This window comes from Tamandua tetradactyla, chromosome 14 (assembly GCF_023851605.1).
Source record: "Tamandua tetradactyla isolate mTamTet1 chromosome 14, mTamTet1.pri, whole genome shotgun sequence".
In the NCBI taxonomy this organism is placed as follows: Eukaryota; Metazoa; Chordata; class Mammalia; order Pilosa; family Myrmecophagidae; genus Tamandua; species Tamandua tetradactyla.
Window position 1 is genome coordinate 78,090,322 of NC_135340.1, and position 20,821 is coordinate 78,111,142.

The 20,821-nt window shown below is 36.2% G+C and overlaps 1 protein-coding gene across 2 annotated transcripts in view; it reads right to left on the reverse strand.

Annotated features, from left to right (window-relative positions):
- Positions 1 to 20,821, reverse strand: part of VPS13C (vacuolar protein sorting 13 homolog C) — a 227,916-nt gene that overhangs the window by 90,354 nt on the left and 116,741 nt on the right. For both annotated transcript variants that reach the window (XM_077128091.1, XM_077128092.1), the window contains exons 41-45: positions 11,709 to 11,825; positions 10,274 to 10,377; positions 9,751 to 9,918; positions 8,260 to 8,564; positions 7,185 to 7,329 (exon numbers count right to left, since the gene is read on the reverse strand). In XM_077128091.1, coding sequence (XP_076984206.1) covers positions 7,185 to 7,329; positions 8,260 to 8,564; positions 9,751 to 9,918; positions 10,274 to 10,377; positions 11,709 to 11,825 — 839 coding nt within the window. The remainder of the gene's footprint in view (positions 1 to 7,184; positions 7,330 to 8,259; positions 8,565 to 9,750; positions 9,919 to 10,273; positions 10,378 to 11,708; positions 11,826 to 20,821) is intronic.

The following is a 20,821-nucleotide window of genomic DNA, read 5'->3' on the forward strand; positions in this document are numbered from 1 at the left end:
ACTAGGATACACATTCTTCTCTAGTGCTCATGGAACATTCTCCAGGATAGATCATATGTTAAGACACAAAACAGGACTTTATAAACTTGAAAAGACTGAAATTATTCAAAGCACTTTTTCTGATCACAATGGCATGAAGCTGGAAATCAACAAAGAATAAGAACTTTCACAAATATATGGACATTAAATAACACACTCTTAAACAACCAGTGGCTCAAGAAAAAGTTGCTAGAGAAATCAGAAATAATCCAGAGATGAATGAAAATGACAATATGACATATCAGAACTTATAAGATGGGGAAAAGGCAGTGCCACAAAGGAAATTTATTGCCCTAAATGCCTATATTAAAAAACAAGAAAGAGCAAAAATCGAAAACTTAACTGCTCACCTGGAGGAACTAGAAAAAGAACAGCAAACTAAACCCAAAGCAAACAGAAGACGAGAAATACCAAAGATTAAAGCAGAGTTAAATGAATGGGAGAACAAAAGAACAAAGAAAGAATCTTAATAAAACCAAGTTGGTTCTATGAGAAAATCAATAAAATCAATGGACTACTAGCAAGACTGACAAAGAAAAAAAGAGAGAGGATGCAAATAAACAAAATCAGAAATGGGGGGGGGTCATTACCACGGACCCTGATGAAATAAAAAAGAATCATAAGAGAATACTATGAACAACTATATTCAAACAAAATAGACAACACAAATGAAATGAACAAATTCCTAGAAACACATGAACAAGCTACACTGATAGAGAAGAAATAGAAGATTTCAACAAACCAATCACAAGTAAAGGGATTCAAGCAGTCACTAAAAATCTTTCCACAAAGAAAAGCCCAGGGCCAGACAGCTTCACAGGGAAATTTTATCAAACATTCCAAAAAGAACTAACACCAATCCCGCTCAAACTTTTCTGAAAAACTGAGGGAAAAGGAACACTACCTGTTCTAGTTTGCTAGCTGCCAGAGTGCAATACACCAGAAACAGAATGGCTTTTAAAAGGGGAATTTAATAAGTTGCTGGTTTACAGTTTTAAAACGAAGAATATGTCCCAATTAAACAAGTCTATAGAAATGTCCAATCTAAGGCATCCAGGGAAAGATACCTTGGTTCAAGAAGGCTGATGAAGTTCAGGGTTTCTCTCTCAAGTGAGAAGGCACATGGTGAACACAGTCAGGGTTTCTCTCTCATCTGGAAAGGCAAATGGTGAACACAGTCAGGGTTCCTCTCTCATCTGGAAGGGCACATGGCGAACACGGCATCATCTGCTAGCTTCTTCTCCTGGCTTCCTGTTTCATGAAGTTCCCCTGGAGGCATTTTCCTTCTTCATTTCCAAAGGTCACGGGCTGGTGGACTTTGTTTCTCGTGGCTATGTCATTCTGCTCTGCTCTCTCCAAATCGCTTATTCTCCAAAATGTTTCCACTTTTATAGGACTTCAGAAACTAATCAAGACCCACCAAAATGGGTGGAGACATGTTGTCACCTAATCCAGCTCAACAACCACTTTTGATTAAATCACATGTCCAGGGAGATGACTGCATTACAGTTTCAAGCATATAGTATTGAATAGGGATTATTCTGCCTTTATGAAATGGGATTTAGATTAAAATATGGCTTTTCTAGGGGACACACATCCTTTCAAACCAGCACAATACCTAATTCTTTTTATGATACTAACGTCACTGTAAAACCAAGGTAAGGATGTAACATCCAGGTAAGGATGTTACAAAAGAAAGGAAAATCACTCTAATGAACATAGATGCAAAAATTCTCAACAATATACTAGTAAATCAAATCCAACAACACATTAAAAGAATTATACTCCATGACCAAGAGGGGTTTTTACCAGGAATGCAAGTGTGGTTTAATGCAAGAAAATGAATCAGTGTAACACAACAAATTAACAAAACAAAAGGGAAAAATCATATAATCATCTTGACTAATGATGAAAAACTATTCACCAAAATTCAATACCCTTTTCTGATAAAAACACTTCAAAAGGCAGAAATCAAAGGTAACTTCTTCTAAATGATAAATGGCATGTATGATAAACCCACAGCCAGCATCATACTCAATCGTGAACGACTAAAAGTCTTCCCCTTAAGATCATGAATGAGACAAGGATGCCCTTTGTCACCATTATTATTCAACATTGTATTAGAAGTTCTAACTAGAACAATCAGGCAGGAAAAAGAAATAAAAAGTACCCAAATTGGAAAGAAAGACATAAAACTTTCATTATTTGCAGACAACATGATACTATACTTAGAAAATCCTGAGAAATCTATAACAAAGTTACTGGAGCTAATATACAACTTGAGCAAAAATCAGTAATGTCTCTATACACAAACAATGACCTAAATTGAAAGGACTCATTGAAGGAAAATATTCCATTCAAAATAGCACCTAAAAGAATCAAGTATCTAAGAATGAACTTAACTAGGGATATAAAGGACCCGTACACAGAAATTACATAATATTGCTAAAAGAAATCAAAGATAATATAAATATCTAAATAAGTGGAAATACCCAAGTCGAAATAAGTGGAAAGACATTCCCTGCTCATGGATAGGAACGTTAAATGTATAAGATGTCAATTCTACCCAAATTCATCTACAGTTTCAACACAGTACCAATCAAATTTCCAACAACCTTCTCTGGTGCCTTGGAAAAGCTAGCTAGGGAGAGAGTTACTGAATAACTAAAAATATCCTAAAAAAAAGAAGAATGAAGTGGGAGGATTAACATTTCCTGATTTCAAAGCTTATTATAAATTCACAGTGGTCAAAACAACATGATACTGGCACAAAGATATCTATTGACCAATGCACTCAAACTGAGCACATAGAAACAGACTACCAAATCTATGGTCAACTGATCTTTGACAAGGCCCTCAAATCCACTGAACTGGGACAAAATAGTCTTTTAAATAAATGGGACTGGAAGAAATGGGTTATCAATAGCCAAAAGACTGAAAGAGGATCCTTACTTACACCCTATACAAAAATTAACTTAAAGTGGATCAAACATCTTAATATAAGAACTAGTATCATAAAAGTCCTAGAAGAAAATGTAGGGAACCATCTTCAAGACTGAGTAATAGGAGGTAGTTTCCTAAACTTTACACCTAAAGCACAAGCAACAAAACAAAAAATAGATAAATGGGAACTCTTCAAAATTAAATGCTTTTGTGCCTCGAAAGACTTAGTGAAAAAGTTGAAGAGAAAGCCAACTCAATGGGAGAAAATATTTGGAAATCACACACTGATAAAGGTTTGATATCTTGTATACATAAACAAATCATGCAACTCAACAACAAAAGAAAAAAACTCAATTATAAAATGGGTTAAAGATATGAATAGACATTTTTCCAAAGAACAAACACAGATGGCTAAAAAGCACTAGAAGAGATGCTCATTTTCATTAGCTATAAGGGAAATGCAGATACAATGGATACCATCTCACACCTATACGAAGGGCTGCTATTAACCAACAGGAAACTACAAATGTTGGAGAGAACATGGAGAAATTGGGACACTTATGCACTGCTGGTCTGTATAATGGTATTTCCACTATGGAAGACAGTCTGGCAGTTCCTCAGAGAACTAAATATCGAGTTGTCTTATAACCCGATAATACTCAGAACATACCCAGAAAAGCTGAAAGCAATGACACAGACATCTGTACAACAATGATCCTAGCAGCATTATTCACAATCACTAAAAGATGGAATAAATCCAAGTGCTCATTAACAGATGAGTGGATTAACAAAATGCGGTATAAACATAAATGCAGCAGTAAGACGAAATGATGTCCTGAAGCACAAGACAAGATGAATGAACCTTGAGGACATAATGCTGAATAAAATAAGCCAGACACAAAAGGATAGATAATGCAGGATTTCACTTTTATGACCATGGAAAAGGTAAAATCAGAGGTTATAATAAAGAATATAGGTCCTAGAGATACATGGAAGCTAGAGATGGGTGAACAGTTAGCAAATGACATGGAACTTAAATAAAGGGAACAGACATAAGTAAAGGCAGTTCACTAGTGGGACTGTAAGTAAATTACTGTATTTAAGATGAACATGATTGAAAGGGGTTGTATAGACCCCACGTGTCCCACCCATTAACACTAAAAATTTAAGTTCTTGTATGAACTACTTCAAAGGTATGAATACTGTACAAACAATGTATAATACCAGGACATAGGGGGAAAACTGCTGTTGCATGCTATGGACTAAGTTTAACAGGAAAACATGAACAGTCCCACAGCAACATCAGGGGTAAATAATGGGAGGAAGGACAATAGGTAAGAAGTTTGGATTTTCTATTTGGTGAGAGCATGCTTATCGGTTATTTTTCTCTTGGGAACAATGAAATTGCCCAGATTGAGGGTGTTAATGGACTGTGGATTGTGGACAATATACATGATGCCCAATGGATGGAGGTGGCTAAAGGATATACTGAGAAGTAGAACCACAAATGGTGGTTTGTGCTACTACAGAAAGGAATGAAGTTGTCAGGCATGCAATGGTGTGAATGAACCTGTGGGACATTTTGTGAGGCAAAATAAGCCAGAAAAAAAGATTAAAATATTGTATGGTCTCATTTAGAAAACACTTATAAGAAAATTGGGGCCTAGGTTGAAAGCTCTTGTAGCAGTCACAATTATAGCACAGAGCGGTAATTGTTATTTCTAGATTTTGAGAGGCTGTGCTTTATATATAACCTGGTATTTAGAGATAAGAATGGAGCCAATCAGGGATTAAGGGTAATTCAGAACACAGGGGAAAGGAAGACATTGTTTTTCAAATCTCACCTACTCTATGAGACCAAAGGAAGAAAGGTTTACTTTGTCCAGAACCTAAATTTTCTGTAGCACATAATCTAATTCAACTTGTCTGGACAGATCATTTAAACAACCCAAACACAGAGAGCCCAAAATGGAAATGAAGGTCTGTAATTCTGTATAGTTTAATGTAATGCCTGGATACATCCCAGAGTATGTTAAGCAGATAATCAAAAAGTACTGCCAAAGTATCTTGAGGGATGGGAGAAAAAATATGGAGCTATTAAACTTTATCACTCAGGAAAACCCTGATACTATCTCAAACATTAGGGAATCCCAAGTCAACAGGCCAAGACCTTGATCTTGAGACTTGCTCTTGTAAAGGTTATTTATGTAGCAGAGAAGCTAAGCCTACGTATAGTTATGCCTAAGAGTTACTTCCAGAGGACCTCTTTTATTGCTCAGATGTGGCCTCTCTCTCTCTAGGCCCAACTTTGCAAGTGAAATCATTACCCAATATGTCCCATGGGACATGACATCCAGGGGTGAAAGTCTCCCTGGCAATGTAGGATGAGACTCCCAAGGAGGATCCTGGCCCTGGCACCGTGGGATTGACAATCCCATTCAGACCAAAAGGGGAAAAAGAAATGTAACAAATAAGGTATCAGTGACTGAGAGTATAAATAGAGTCAAGAGGCTACTTGGAAGCTGCTCTTACACAAGCTTCAACTAGATATTGCTACCTATCTTAATTTGCCAAATCCCAACCAAAATCTTAGTACCAACCCTAAAGAACACCTAAATGGTACCTGAATATATAACATATACTAATAAAATTGTACTAAATTTTTAAAAAAGTAAATGATTACATGAATGAAAACAAATGTATGTCACTATTGCAAGGCATTAAAAATGGGTGACACAGGAAAATAAAATTAATGCAAACTAGGGTCTATAGTTAACAGTAACATTGAAATACTCTTTCAATTCACTGTAACAAAGGTAATATACCAAAGCTAAATGTTATTAAGAGGATGATATAAGGGAGGGGTATGGGGCTTTTTTTTCTTTCCTTCTTTCTTTTTTCGAAAAAATGGAAAATGTTCTCATATAGATTGTGGTGGTGAACATATAACCATGTGATTATACCAGAAGCCATTTATTGTACACTTAGGATGGATTTTATGGTATATGAATAAAACTGTTTTAAAAAAGAGTAAATGATATACCTTCTAAGCCCAACTCTGCAAGTGAAATCATTGCCCTCCCCCTACGTGGGACATGACATCCAGGGACAAATGTCTCCCTGGTAGTGTGGGAGATGAGTCCCACAGATGAGTCTAGCCCTGGCACCATGGTATCAACGATTCCATCCTGACCAAAAGGCAGAAAAGAAGCATAACAAATAAGGTATTGGTGGCTGAGAGTTCAAATAGACTCGAGAGGCTACTCTACAAGTCACTCTTACGCAAGCTTCAGTTAGATATTGCAACCTATCATAATTTGCTACATCCCAACCAAAACCATTCTAGCCAATTCAAAAGAACACCTAGGGCAATATATGATGGTTCATGGACCAGTTAAGTCCTGAAACTTAGAGGGGCCAGTCTTTCCATTACACCAGCTAGTTCCATTTCCCTACCCCTTATTTTTTGAGCGCTCTTCCAATGTGAAAAAGATAGACTGAGCATAGCCCAAATACCACTTAGGAGTGGAAGAAAGATCAAAGGTGTTGGTGGAGTTATACAGAGAAGGTAGGGTTTAACAAAGGACTATGATTGGTGATTCATTATACTGATATTTCTTTTAGTCTCCGGTATCTTAGGGGAGTTAGAAGTAAAAACCTAAAATTCAATAACTCTGAAATCTGTTCTACACTAATTGTTGCAATGTGGTTTGAAATTTATTGTGGTTTTTTTGTTATTTTTCAAAAAAAAGAAAAGGTGATGATAATATATATATATATTTATATATTCCTTCTAGCCTCCAATGTTCTGGAGCATCTAGAAGGAAAAATCTGAGATGATGGTATGGTAGCCCATGACAAACTTTGGGATCTGTCATATAACTACTTGTTGTAGAGTACTTTGAAAGCTATTGCTTTTTTCTTTCTTTGCTTTGTATATATAGTTAGTTTATGCAATAAAAAAAAAGTTTAAAAAGAGTAAATGATATACTTGAAACCAGTAAAAATAAGACATGTTAACGTTTTATATATATTAGCACGATGAAAATTCTTTAAGAAAAGTGAAGGGAACAAAAACTGACCTCATTTTCAGTTAAAGTATTCTCTTTTACTGTGTCATCACTTCTTATGTGCATTAGACCTACATTATGTTAGATAAAAGCCTATCTAAGAATTTTCATATATTTTATATATATACTTACCTGCATAGGTTTTAATTTCCCTTTTATCTCCATTCCTGGAATTTGCACATACCATGTTGCTAAATTTCGTTGCACAGACAAAAGCAGGTTGACTGGTTTTAGAATTTCAATGTCATGTTGCGGCAAGCCAGCCTGCAAAATAGTTCTGAAAGACAAACAACAATTTATTTTATATTTCTGAAATTTTCATTTTTTTAAAATGAAGATTACGATACTGTGTAATAGTTTCCACATAACATTCTCCTATAGCAGCACTGACGGCTGTTACCAGAATTCTTTTAGAGCATGCTTCTTTTCACAAACCAATCAAAATAAACCAAGGTCATATGAAGTGCTGTCAAAAACAAAGCCTATGTAATGTTGATTTCAAAGACACAAATTTCATAAAGTATGATTACTGCACTACATACTATCTTTTACAAAGGTTTCTTGATATAGCAACCAGTGTAATGTTATACAATTAAATGTTACATCCTCCTAAAATTGGGGAGTAAAAAAATTTATGGTATACTTAGCTCTTGTATACTACTGGTACATCTCCAAACTCAAGGGGAAAAACATTAAGCCTAAAAGTTAAACAAACATATGGTAAACAGTAATTTCTACCTTGCCTGACAATGATAGGCACAATCAAATAGCTCTCTTGCCATTTCACAGAGCCAACACTTTCCCATTTGGATTCAAAAATCCTTTACATACTTCACTGAGCACTTGCAAATATGACAAAGGTTTAGAAATAAGAAATAAATCTTTAATTTTATTATAGTTTAAGTCGTTTTCTCCTATATGGAAATAATGGCGTACAAAGTGAAAAAAAAAATCTCAATTAAGGGTTACTGAGTTAACTACAATTTCCTAACAGGAGAATTTTTATAGAATGAGAAAATCACATTATAAATTTTAGTAAGGCAAAATGCAGATTCTGTGAGCACTACAGTTAGCCACTGACCAAAAACCAGTGATCACAGTTTTATAATCATAAGTAATATGATTGCATAATATTTTACTCTGGACAAAAATTCTATGAAAATTCTATTTATATTAATTAATATATAATTAGATTACATATTTATACCTGGACAATTTCAACTGAGTGAGTTGTATGTTCATATTGTCAATAACTGGGGGAAGAGAACAGTGCTTCATAGAAACCAAGCTAAATTTGTTTTCAATTCTGATTAAACCCAGATCTGCTATAATAGCATTGGGTGATACAGAAGACTGAGGAATAATAATAACTGGTGCTTTCAAATTGATATCCACTAAAAGGCGGAAACTCTTCTGAGCCAAGTCTTTCATGCTGGACGCAGCTTTTTCTGCAGCCTGGACAGTGGCTGTGCTCAATGCTTCTTTGGCATTTTGGAAATTGTTCAGGAAGTTCTGTTGGAAGAGACTGATATTTAGAGAGTTCAACAAAAGGATTTACTTTACAAATGAAAAATTTTAGAAAGGAAAAGTAAATAAAGGCTGTAATATAAAAGATATGTTATTTAAGATTTTGTGTATGTAAAGGGTAAAGTCTAGAAAGATAACTCTGAGCTATTAACCACAGTTACCTCTAGGAAAACAGAGTTCTTTAAACTTTTATATATTTCAGAATTGTTTGGACTTTATGACATTTTTTTAACACATTTTATTTTAAAATAAATCTTCTTTAGATTAATGAATGTTGGTCACTTAAAATTCAAATTTAAATGAAAGGAATGGAGAAAATAATTTTACTTCTCCAAAAGTAGGTTCAATTCTATACCTATGGTTCAAGCGGCTAACGTTTATTCTTAGAAACTGAGGTTCCAACAAGTTATTTCTGAAGACTGATTTTTAAAAAATATACTCAGGCTTAAGTAAAGAAAATTAAGTCTCTACAATACTGCAATCCTTACTGAGGGCCAAAATTTCTTTATTTGAATGAGATGCATTTCATCTCAATTACAACTAAGAAACTGAAACATTTCCAACCAAAAAAACCAGAGAATTCTTGGAAGGAATATTAATGATGCCCATGCATTAATAACAGAAAGCTACAAATCCTTCCCTCAAATAAATTATTTTCCAGAAAAGTGAAACATGATGGTTTAAGTAGAAATACATGAACTGTAACCTTTGATGAACATGTCTGGTAAAAGTAGTGTGCCCTATTGCTAAGAGGTACAGGAAGATTTCAACTCTTCAGTGTATGACACTTAAATGTAAATAAATTATAAAAAGAAGAAAGTTTCATGACCTAGATGGATCACAATTATAATTAAAAGCTGTAAATTCCAATATTAGTCCTTCAAATGCCTGCTGAGCTCCTTAAAATGTTATTTCAACTAAAGGATATTAAAACATCAAACATTACTTTTAAAATATAAACTATGAAAATGTTGAAGAATGATAGTTTATATGTACAAAACTGATAAAAGTTCATTTGGTTATCCAACATGTTAAGAATTTCCTTAATTTAAAATATTCTTTCAGTATTTGGGTGTTTATCACAAGTCCTATTAGAAAATATTTTGACTGTATATATAGGCAAAGACATTGAGGCTTCAATGAGAAATAAATACATCAAAAATAAACTTACCAAAAGAGACATGAAGAATTTATGAATATAAACAATTTGAATACAACCCACTTTGAGACCAAGTTTGCCATCTACTTTAGACGTATCAGCATAAGCCTCTCCTTCTGTGGCATCTGGATACAGAGTCATTTGGAACCTAAAGACTTCATCTCCCAAAATAGAGACAGCCTAAACATATTAGATTAACTGGTTATTACATCAAGAAGCAACATTTAAATTCAACTTTAACAGATTATTAATCAAAAAACATTTTCTTGCCAGTAATTTTTTCCTATTCCCATAAAAAATGTTCTGTCAATGGAAATTATCTACCATTTAATGGATCAAAAAAATACTTTTACAAATTATTCTTTATCAGGCAGCTTAGTCCATCTGTAATATGAAGCATACTACTAACATTTTCATCTCCAATCACTAACAAAGTACCTGACATGACAGACAATGTAAACTGAACAAATGAATAAACACATCTCAAATCAAGTAAGAAAATGAATTTCAATATGTAAGTCAATTTCTCACTCACCTTTTTATGAACCGACAATAAATCAGCATTCATAACTACGATATCCTTCAATCTGGCAAATACGTCAGTCTGCTTTGACTTCATAGAAATAGAAGCATCCATTCCTACGGAAAACATAAAATTTACAAAATTTTCACTCAGCCCAAGTGAATCAGTTCAGTGATATTTAGTCCAATAACATAACTACAAAGATAGTGAACAAAAATTATTCACTTTTAGACATATTAAAGCTATCAACTTCTAAGTATGAGATAACCTAAGAAAGATTATAATACTTTTAACTGGTAGAGGCATCTCATATATAAGTTGTGTAAATTTTAGGACAAAAGATATCAAAGTTCAACAAAAATTAATCATACTTCTCCAAATACAAATACCCTATGCACTGATAAAATCAGAAATGATCAGAAAGGAAGATTCATAATGGTTAGTAAATAGTCATCTACCTCAAAAACCTAAATTATATCATGAAAATTGTTGCTCTAATAACTAAGCATAAATGAATATTATTTGATCAACAAATACTCTTGTTTCTATGATAAAGTTATATGTAGAATACAGTATTGTAAGATTTCTCTTAAAAAAATTGTTATTCTCATAATTTCTAAAGATACAAGGATTTCTAAAACTGCTCCTTAGTACATAGAGAAGGCCTACAGCTGAAACCCAGTAACGAGTATTTACTCATTACTCATTACCCAGTAATTAGTAAACCACCATTGTGCCACCCATGAAGTAAATCCTCAATACTATTTGTTGATGGGAACTGATTTTTTTAAACATTTTTTTAACTGCTTACTATGTATCAGACAAGGCACTTTTCTAAACATATGTATATGTAAATTTATTTAATTCTTTCGAAAAACTCCATTTTACAGCAGAGGGAACTAAAGCACAGAAAAGTTAATTAATTTGCTCAAGATCCACCAGTACTGGTTAGAGCCAGAATTTGGCTCTAATGTCGGCAGGTTGGCTCCAGAACCTGTGGTATAACCTGAACAATTATACCATGCTGCCTTATTCTGATAATAAGCTAATGCTGGATAAAGAATACAAAATTTGATTTCTGAAACTTCTTTTCCTTATACTACGTATGCATAAAAGACCAGGGAAACATGGATAACAACATTTTCTTAACTCAGATACCTGTTCCTAGGATATGCATTTCGAGGTTTATTACTCTGAAAATGTAACCAGAAAAATAAGAAATAGACTTATTCTGAAGTTTTTTAAACCCATAAGAAATGTCTGATGTCAGCACAAACATAACAAATTTACTTCTAACATCTCAAAATACATCTTTTAAAAGTTTTCTTGAATCTTCATTATAAGAAAAATTTTTTAAATTACTCATGAGAACTCCACCGAGCATAAATTTTTCCTGGAAGTCTATGCAAAGAAATAGGAATTTCTATACCAAGGCATAATTACTTACCCTGTATTCTAATATCTGCAATGTTATACTTCTGATCGCAGACAAACACATTAAATGCATTTAACTCAGCTGTGACCTTTAAATCAAACACATCATCTTGAGAAATGTTGCTGGGTTCTGAAAAATAACAGAAATCTTGTAATTAGCAAAGTATAAATATGACATAAGAGACAAAATAACTTCAAATTAACTAAAGTAAAAGTGCATTAAGTACCATGAATAACCAAAAAGGCCTCCATTAAATTAACACATAATTTATATGGATTTTGGATCAATTTTCAGACAAAAATAAGCACATCTTCCTACAAATTAAGAACAAAGGCAATGATTAATAGCACTCTGAACACAAAGTACTAGATGGAAACTTTACTACAATCTTTATTCTGAAATAAAGAAAACTCTCTATATTAGAACTCTGTCAGTCTCAAATTTTGATTTTGGACTACTTTTCACTCATATATCAGAATAAAGAACAAGTCATGAAAAACTGAAATAGTAATGAACAGTTACTAACTTATTAACTACGGAGCTTACAATACATACATATTAATAACTACAGAGCCAATTTCTCCAGATTGCATCCTATTTCTCCATAAAGAATGCTAAAATATGAGACCAATGGAAGAAAGGTTTATTTGATCTGGAACTGAAATTTTCTGTAGCACATAATGTAATTCAATGTATCTGTAAAGCTCATTTGAACAACTGAAATACAGGTAGCACAAAATGAGAAAGAGGTCCTTTAATCCTGTATAGATTATTGTAATTCCTGGAAACATCCTAGAGTATATTAACCAAATAATCAAAGGTATTGACAAAGTCCCCTGAGGGAGGGGGGGAAGACTGTGGAACTATTAAACCTTACCATCAGGGAATCCCATGATACTGTGTCAAACTTAAGGGATACCCAAATCGATAGGACACGCCCTCGAACATGAGGCTTACTCTTGTGAAGCTTATGTAGGTAGTGGAGAAGCTTAGACTACCTATATGCATGTCTAAGAGTTACTTCTGGAGGACCTCTTTTGTTGCTCAGATGTGGCCTCTCTCTGTAAGCCCAACTCTGCTAGGGAAATCATTGCCCTCTCCCCTACGTGGGGCATGACATCCAGGGGTAAAAGTTTCCTTGGAATATGGGAGATGACTCCCAGGGATGAATCAAGACCTGGCACTGTGGGATCAACAATTACATCCCGACCAAATGGGGGAAAGAAGTATAACTGATAAAGTACCAGTGGCAGAGAGAGTTCAAGTAGAGTTGAGAGACTACTCTGGAGGTTGCTCTTACACAAGCTTCAGTTACACCTTGCTACCTACCATAACCTGCCAACCAGGACCATTCCAGCCAATCCTAAAAAACACCTATGGCAATATATAAGATTCCACAAGGGTTCCATGCACTAGGGTAACTTTCCAGAAACCGACAACCTCCAGATGGGTCCCTGGCCCAGATAAGTCCTGAAACCTAGCCCTGCCTCTCCAGAACATCAGATAATTCTATCTCTCTACCCCATATTAGTGACAGACTCTTCCAATAACAAAAATTTAGAATTGCCATAGTCCAAACAACCCCAATGAGAAGTATGGAAAGACCAAAGGTGATGGTGGAATTATACATAGAAAACAGGGCTTAACAAATGACTATGAATGCTGAATCATTAAATTGATATCTCCTTTACTCTCTAGTGTTTTAGAGGTGCTAGAAGTAAAAACCTAAAATTGTGCGATTGTAACCCATGTCAAAGTCTGAAATATATTCTACAACTAATTGTGGCCCTGTGTTTCAATATTTACAGCTTTTTTGTATATATGTTATTGTTCACAAAAAAAAGAAAGAAAAAAGTCGATTGTGGTGATAAAAAAAGCTATTTAAGCCCTCTAGCCTCCTATACTCTGGAGCAGCTACAAGGAAAAAATATGAGAGGATCATATGGTAGCCCATGGTAAACTCTGGGATCTGTCTTGTAACCACTTTTTGAAGAATGCTTTGAAAACTATTGCTTTTTTATTTCTTTGCTTTGTATATATGTTATACTATACAATAAAAAAAGTCTCCAAAAAAAAAAAGAATGCTAAAATAAATTCTTTGAGAAAAAACAAAGGGCTGACTTCTAGGAAGATGGCTGTATAGAGTAGCTCAAGATTAGCCTTGCTCCACGGAAAAGTTAGAGAAGGGACAGGAGGGCAAGTGAAGCAGCACTTTTGGAGTGTGGCTGACCTAGGAGAGCTTTCTACACCATAGAGGGCATCCTGGTTGCAGATGCCAAGGAACCGAGAGGCAGAAAGCTGGAGTCTGGCATGGTGGTATAGAGCCTGCAGGGTACAGGATGGGAGTTGGGCACCAGAAGTAAGCCACGCCGTGTTCCTTGGGCACTTTACCCCTACCAGCGCAGCCGCTATGACTGGCAACTCACCCCAAACCCCACATACCAGAACCCCATCATCTGCTCCAATTCCCTGGGCTCCAGGCGCCCCTCTCCCACCAGCCCCCAGTGCACGTACTGCCCCACATCCCCACCCCAAGTGCAGCCCAACCCACCCCTCCCAAGAACTACCTCCCCCTCCCTGTTCCCTGCAGGCTGCTGCCCGTGCATAATGGCTGCAGGCACTAACTTCCATACCTAAGCTACCCTTGCCCCCCTGCCCCCTGCCCATAGTGTTGCACAGCCTCATCCCACCCACCCCTGAGTTCTGTGCATCAGTTTATGACACGCCTAGGCCCAAGCATGCACGTGGGCCCCCAATCACATCATTCACCTCTGGGAACCGCACTTTATAGCAGTCCTAGAACCATAAATGCACATGGCCCTCAGCCACACTTCCCAGCTCTGAGAAAGTGCTGATCTACACAACCAGGTCACATCTGCCCCCAATCCACAAAGGCATAACACTAACTTGCTCACACAGCTCTACACATGCACACAAAGGGCCCAGTGCCTAAGACCAGCACACACCAGAGTTACATGCCCCAGACCAGTGCACCAGCAGAGCTACATCCTCCCTGGCACTGGGCACCTACATTCACAAGCATCAGTGTAACATCCCCAACCTGCTCCTATATCTGCCCTCAAACAAATCACCACACTGAGTGTCCCACCCCATAACCTGCTCCCTGCTGAACAACCATCCCGCAAATACAAGGTTTTACAGTACTGAAAGAAGTCAACTCCCAAAGTTAATCAATCAAGATATTTACACGCCACAAAGACAGCAGAAGATCAATAAGCAAATGACAATGCAGACAGATATAGCCCTGCCTAATGACCAAATCAAAACACCAGAGGTCTGAGACACAGACATTGGAACAACTAATCAAAGATGTTTCTACAACTCTACTTAATAAAATAAGTGGAATAGTAAATGACATAAAGGAGATCAAGAAGACAGGAGAAGAGCATAAAGAGGAATGTGAAAGAATAAACAGAAAAACAGTGGATATCACAGAGATTAAAGACTCTATTGACCAAATAAAAAAACATACTAGAGGCATACAACACCAGATCTGAAGAAACAGAAGAAAGAATAAGTGATGTAGAGGACAGGATAACTGACTTCAAAGACTCAAAACAGCAAATGGCAAAAAAGATGGAAAAATTGAATTGGATCTCAGGGTAATGACAGACAAAACAAAGCACACAAATATAAGAATCACTGGTGTCCCAGAAGGAGAAGAAACGAGTAAAGGGCTAGGAAGAGTAGTTGAGAATATAACAGGGAAAACTTCCCAACCCTCATAAAGGACATAAATATGCAAGTCAAAGATGCCCGAAGAACTCCAAACAGAATAAATCAAAATAGGCTTTCCCCAAGACACATACTAATCAGTCTGTCAAATGTTGAAAAGAAGCAGAAAATACAGAAATCAGCAAGAGAAAAAAATCTACTACATACAAGGGAAACCAATAAGACTGAGTTCAGACTACTCAACTAGTACCATGGAGGCAAGACAAAGGTATGATATATTTAAAATCTTGAAAGAGAAAGACTACCAGCCAAGAATTCTGTATCCAGCCAAACTGTCCTTCAAAACTGAGGGAGAGATTGAAGTTTTCACAGACTAAGAAGTTCTGAAAGAATTTGTCAATAGGAGATCAGAACTATAAGAAATACTAAAAGGAGTTCTGCTGGCTAAAATAAAAGTCATGAGAGGGAGGTCTGGAGGAGGACATGGAATTGAAAAGTACCAGTAAGGGTAATTTAAACAATACAAAGAGAAAGAGGGAAAAGAATATATAGATCTGACAAATAAAATTAAAAAGATAAGATGGTGGATGCCTTTTCAGTAATAACTTTGAATGCTAACAGACTAAACTTACCAATTAAAAGACATAAATTGGCAGAATGGATTAAGAAACATAATCCAGCTATAGGTTGCTTACAAAGACTCATCTTAGACACGAGGATACAAATAGATTGAAAGTGAAAGGATGGAAAAAGATTTTTCATGCAAGTTGTAAGCAAAAGAAAGCAGGAGTAGCTATACTAATATCAGACAAAACAGACTTTAAATCTAAAGACATCATAAGAGACAAACAAGGACACTATATACTAATTAAAGGGTCAATTCACCAAGAAGATATAACAATCATAAATGTTTATGATCCCAATCAAGGAGCTCCAAAGTACATGAGACAGACAATGGCAAAACTGAAGGGAGCGATAGATGTTTCAACAATAATAGTAGGAGACTTCAATACACCACTCTCCTCTATAGACAGAACAATCAGATAGAAGAATAACAAGGAAATAGAGAAGCTAAATAACTTGATAAATGAATTAGACCTAACAGACATATTCAGGTCATTGCACCCCAAAACACAAAGATATACATTCTTTTCTAGTGCTCGTAGGACATTCTTCAGGATAAATCATATGCTGGGGCACAAAGAACAAGTTTATAAATTTAAAAACAATGAAATTATTCAAAGCACTTTCTCTGATCACTATGGGATGAAACTGGATCTCAATAACCATCAAAGAACAACAGCATTCACAAATAGATGGAGATCAAATAAAACACTATTAAACAACTAGTGGATGAAAGAAGAAATTGCTAGAAAAATCAGTAGCTATCTGGAGATGAATGAAAATGAGAACATAACTTATCAGAACTTATGGGATGCAGCAAAGGCTGTGCTGAGAGGGAAATTTATTGCCCTAAATGCCTATATTAAAAAACAAGAAAGAGCAAAAGACAAGGACTTAACAGCAGACCTGGAGGAACTTGAGAAAGAACAGCAAACTGACCCCAAAGTAAACAGAAGAAGAGCAATAACAAAGATTAAAGCAGAGATAAAGGAATGGGAGACCAAAAGAACAACAGAATCAGTAAAATCAAAAGTTGGTTTTTGAGAAAATCAATAAAATTAATAGGCCACTAGCAAGACTGACAAAGAAAAACAGAGGATGAAAATAAACAAAATTAGAAATGAGAAGGAGTGCATTACCACAGACCCTGAAAAAAGAAAAGACAAAGGTTTTACTTCTTGAATATACAAAGAAATCATACAACTCAACAACAAAAGAACAAACAACCCAATTATAAAACAGGCTAAAGATACGAATAGGCATTTTTCTGAAGAGCAAATACAGATGGCTCAAAAGTGCATGAAGAGATGCTCATTTTCAATGGCTATAAGGGAAATGCACATCAAAACTACAATGAGATACCACTTCACACCTATAAGAATGGCTGCTCTTGACTTCCGGAGAAGATGGCGGCTTAGTAAGACGCGCGGGTCTTAGTTCCTCCTCCAGAAAAGCAACTAAAGTAACAGAAACAATACGAAACAGCTCCCAGAGTCACGACAGAGACCAAAAAGACAGCGTACCCCATTCTGGAACAGCTGAACGGGCAGGGAGAATCTGCTGCGGTGAGATACCCGAGGGGCGCGCGTTTTCCCGGCCGGGGCGGCTGGCAACTGGGGTCCCCTCCACGCACGTGGCTCCCTGGTCTGACTGGGAACGTTGGATAGCGGGGCCCTCCCGCCACGCTTGGTGTTTTGGGCCAGCTGGGCAATTAGGACTGGCACTCTCCCAAGCCGCGGCGGCCAGCGACCCCCCCCCTCCACGCGCGGTTTCCCGGCCGACTGCCGTGCAGAGAGACAAGCGCCACGAGCGCCACCTACTGGGCAGGAAAAGAAAAACAGAGCCCAGAGATTTCACAGAAAAACCTTTCAACCAGCTGGGTCCCACACCCAGGGAAATCTGATCAAATGCCCAGACACCAGCGGAAAATAATGGATGACGCTCGGAAAATTGAAGATATGACCCAGTCAAAGGAACAAACCAATAGTTCAAATGAGATACAGGAGCTGAGACAACTAATGCTGAATATACGAACAGAAATGGAAAAACTCTTCAAAAATCAAATCAATAAATTGAGGGAGGACATGAAGAAGACATGGGCTGAACAAAAAGAAGAATTAGAAAATCTGAAAAAACAAATCACAGAACTTATGGGAGTGAAGGACAAAGAAGAAAAAATGGAAAAAACAATGGATACCTACAATGGTAGATCTAAAGAGACAGAAGCTACAATTAGTGAACTGGAGGATGGAACATCTGAATTCCAAAAAGAAACAGAAACTATAGGGAAAAGAATGGAAAAACTTGAGCAGGGGATCAGGGAACTGAATGACAATATGAAGCGCACAAATATACGTGTTGTGGGTGTCCCAGAAGGAGAAGAGAAGGGAAAAGGAGGAGAAAAACTAATGGAAGAAATTATCACTGAAAATTTCCCAACTCTTATGAAAGACCTAAATTTACAGATCCAAGAAGTGCAGCGCACCCCAAAGAGAATAGACCCAAATAGGCGTTCTCCAAGACATTTACTAGTTAGAATGTCAGAGGTCAAAGAGAAAGAGAGGATCTTGAAAGCAGCAAGAGAAAAACAATCTGTCACATACAAGGGAAACCCAATAAGACTATGTGTAGATTTCTCAGCAGAAACCATGGAAGCTAGAAGACAGTGGGATGATATATTTAAATTACTAAAAGAGAAAAACTGCCAACCAAGACTCCTATATCCAGCAAAATTGTCCTTCAAAAATGAAGGAGAAATTAAAACATTTATAGACAAAAAGTCACTGAGAGAATTTGTGACCAAGAGACCAGCTCTGCAAGAAATACTAAAGGGAGCACTAGAGTCAGATACGAAAAGACAGAAGAGAGAGGTATGGAGTAAAGTGTAGAAAGAAGGAAAATCAGATATGATATATATAATACAAAAGCCAAAATGGTAGAGGAAAATATTATCCAAACAGTAATAATACTAAAAGTTAATGGACTGAATTTCCCAATCAAAAGACATAGAATGGCAGAATGGATTACGACCCAGCAATATCATTGCTAGGTATCTACTCAAAGGACTTAAGGGCAAAGACACAGACGGACATTTGCACACCAGTGTTTATAGCAGCATTATCTACAATTGCAAAGAGATGGAAACAGCCAAAATGTTCATCAACAGACGAGTGGCTTAACAAACTGTGGCGTATACCTACGATGGAATATTATGCAGCTTTAAGACAGACTAAACTTATGAAGCATGTAATAACATGGATGGACCTAGAGAACATTATGCTGAGTGAGTCTAGCCCAAAACTAAAGGACAAATACTGTAAGGTCCCACTGATGCGAACCGACATTCGAGAATCAGCTTGGAATATATCATTGGTAACAGAGACCAGCAGGAGTTAGAAACAGGGTAAGATAATGGGTAATTGGAGCTGAAGGGATACAGACTGTGCAACAGGACTAGATACAAAAACTCAAAAATGGACAGCACAATAATACCTAAGTGTAATGTAACTAGGTTGGAACACTGAATGAAGCTGCACCTGAAATATGGTTTTTTGTTTGTTTGTTTGTGTGTTTGTATCTTTTGTTTTTGTTTTTTTCTTTTTCCTTTTTATATATATATATATTTTATTAGTATTATTATTTTAATTCTCTTCTCTATATTAACATTCTATATCTTTTTCTGCTGTTTTGCTAGTTCTTTTCCTAAATCGATGCAAATGTACTAAGAAATGATGATCATACATCTATGTGATGATACTAAGAATTACTGAGTGCATTTGTAGAATGGAATGATTTCTAAATGTTGTGTTAATTTCTTTTCTTTTTTTTGATTAATAAAAAAATTAAAAAAAAAAAAAAAAAGAATGGCTGCTCTTAAACAAATAGGAAACTATAAATGTTGGAGAGGATGTGGAAAAACTGGGACTCTTACGCACTGCTGGTGAGAATGTATAATGTTGCAGCCACTATGGAAGACTGTTTGGCAGCCCCTTAGGAAATTAAATATCGAGTTGCTCTATGACCCAGCAATAGCACTACTTGGTATATACCCAGAAGAACTGAAAGCAACAACATAAACAGACATTTGCACATTGATGTTCATTGCAGCATTATTCACAATTGCCAAAAGATGGAAACAAACTAAATGCCCATCAACAGACAAGTGGATCAACAAAATGCAGTATATACATACAATGGAATATTATGCAGCAGTAAACAAAATATCATGAAGCACATGACAAGATGGATGAGCCTTGAGGACATAATGCTGAGTGAAATTAGCCAGACACAAAAGGACAGATACTGTATGATTCCACTTTTATGACCAGCATAAAGGTATAATCAGAGGCTTATAATAAAGGATATAGGGGACTTAGAGACACATAGAAGCTAGATATGGGTAAACCATCAGTTAATGAGGTTGAACTCCAATGTAAGGGAATAGATAGGAGTGAAGGTGGTTCTCTAGTGGGTATAAAAGTAATATTACCATATTGAAGATGAACAAGGTTGTATAGACCTATGTGTCCCACTGATTAACACTAGAACTATGAATTAGTTCTTGTAAGAATTACTTCAAAGATATGATTCTTATGCAAAGAGTGTTTAAGTCCAGGGTACATGGGGAAAATTACTATTGCATGCTATGAGCTATGTTCAAAAGGAAACCATCAGCACTACCACAGCAACAGTAGAGGTAAATAATAGGGGAAGGGACAGAGTTAAGAGGAGGTTTAGATTTCCTATTTGGCGAGGGTGTGTTTATTGGTTTTCCTTCTCTTAGGACAATGGAATTATCTAAAATT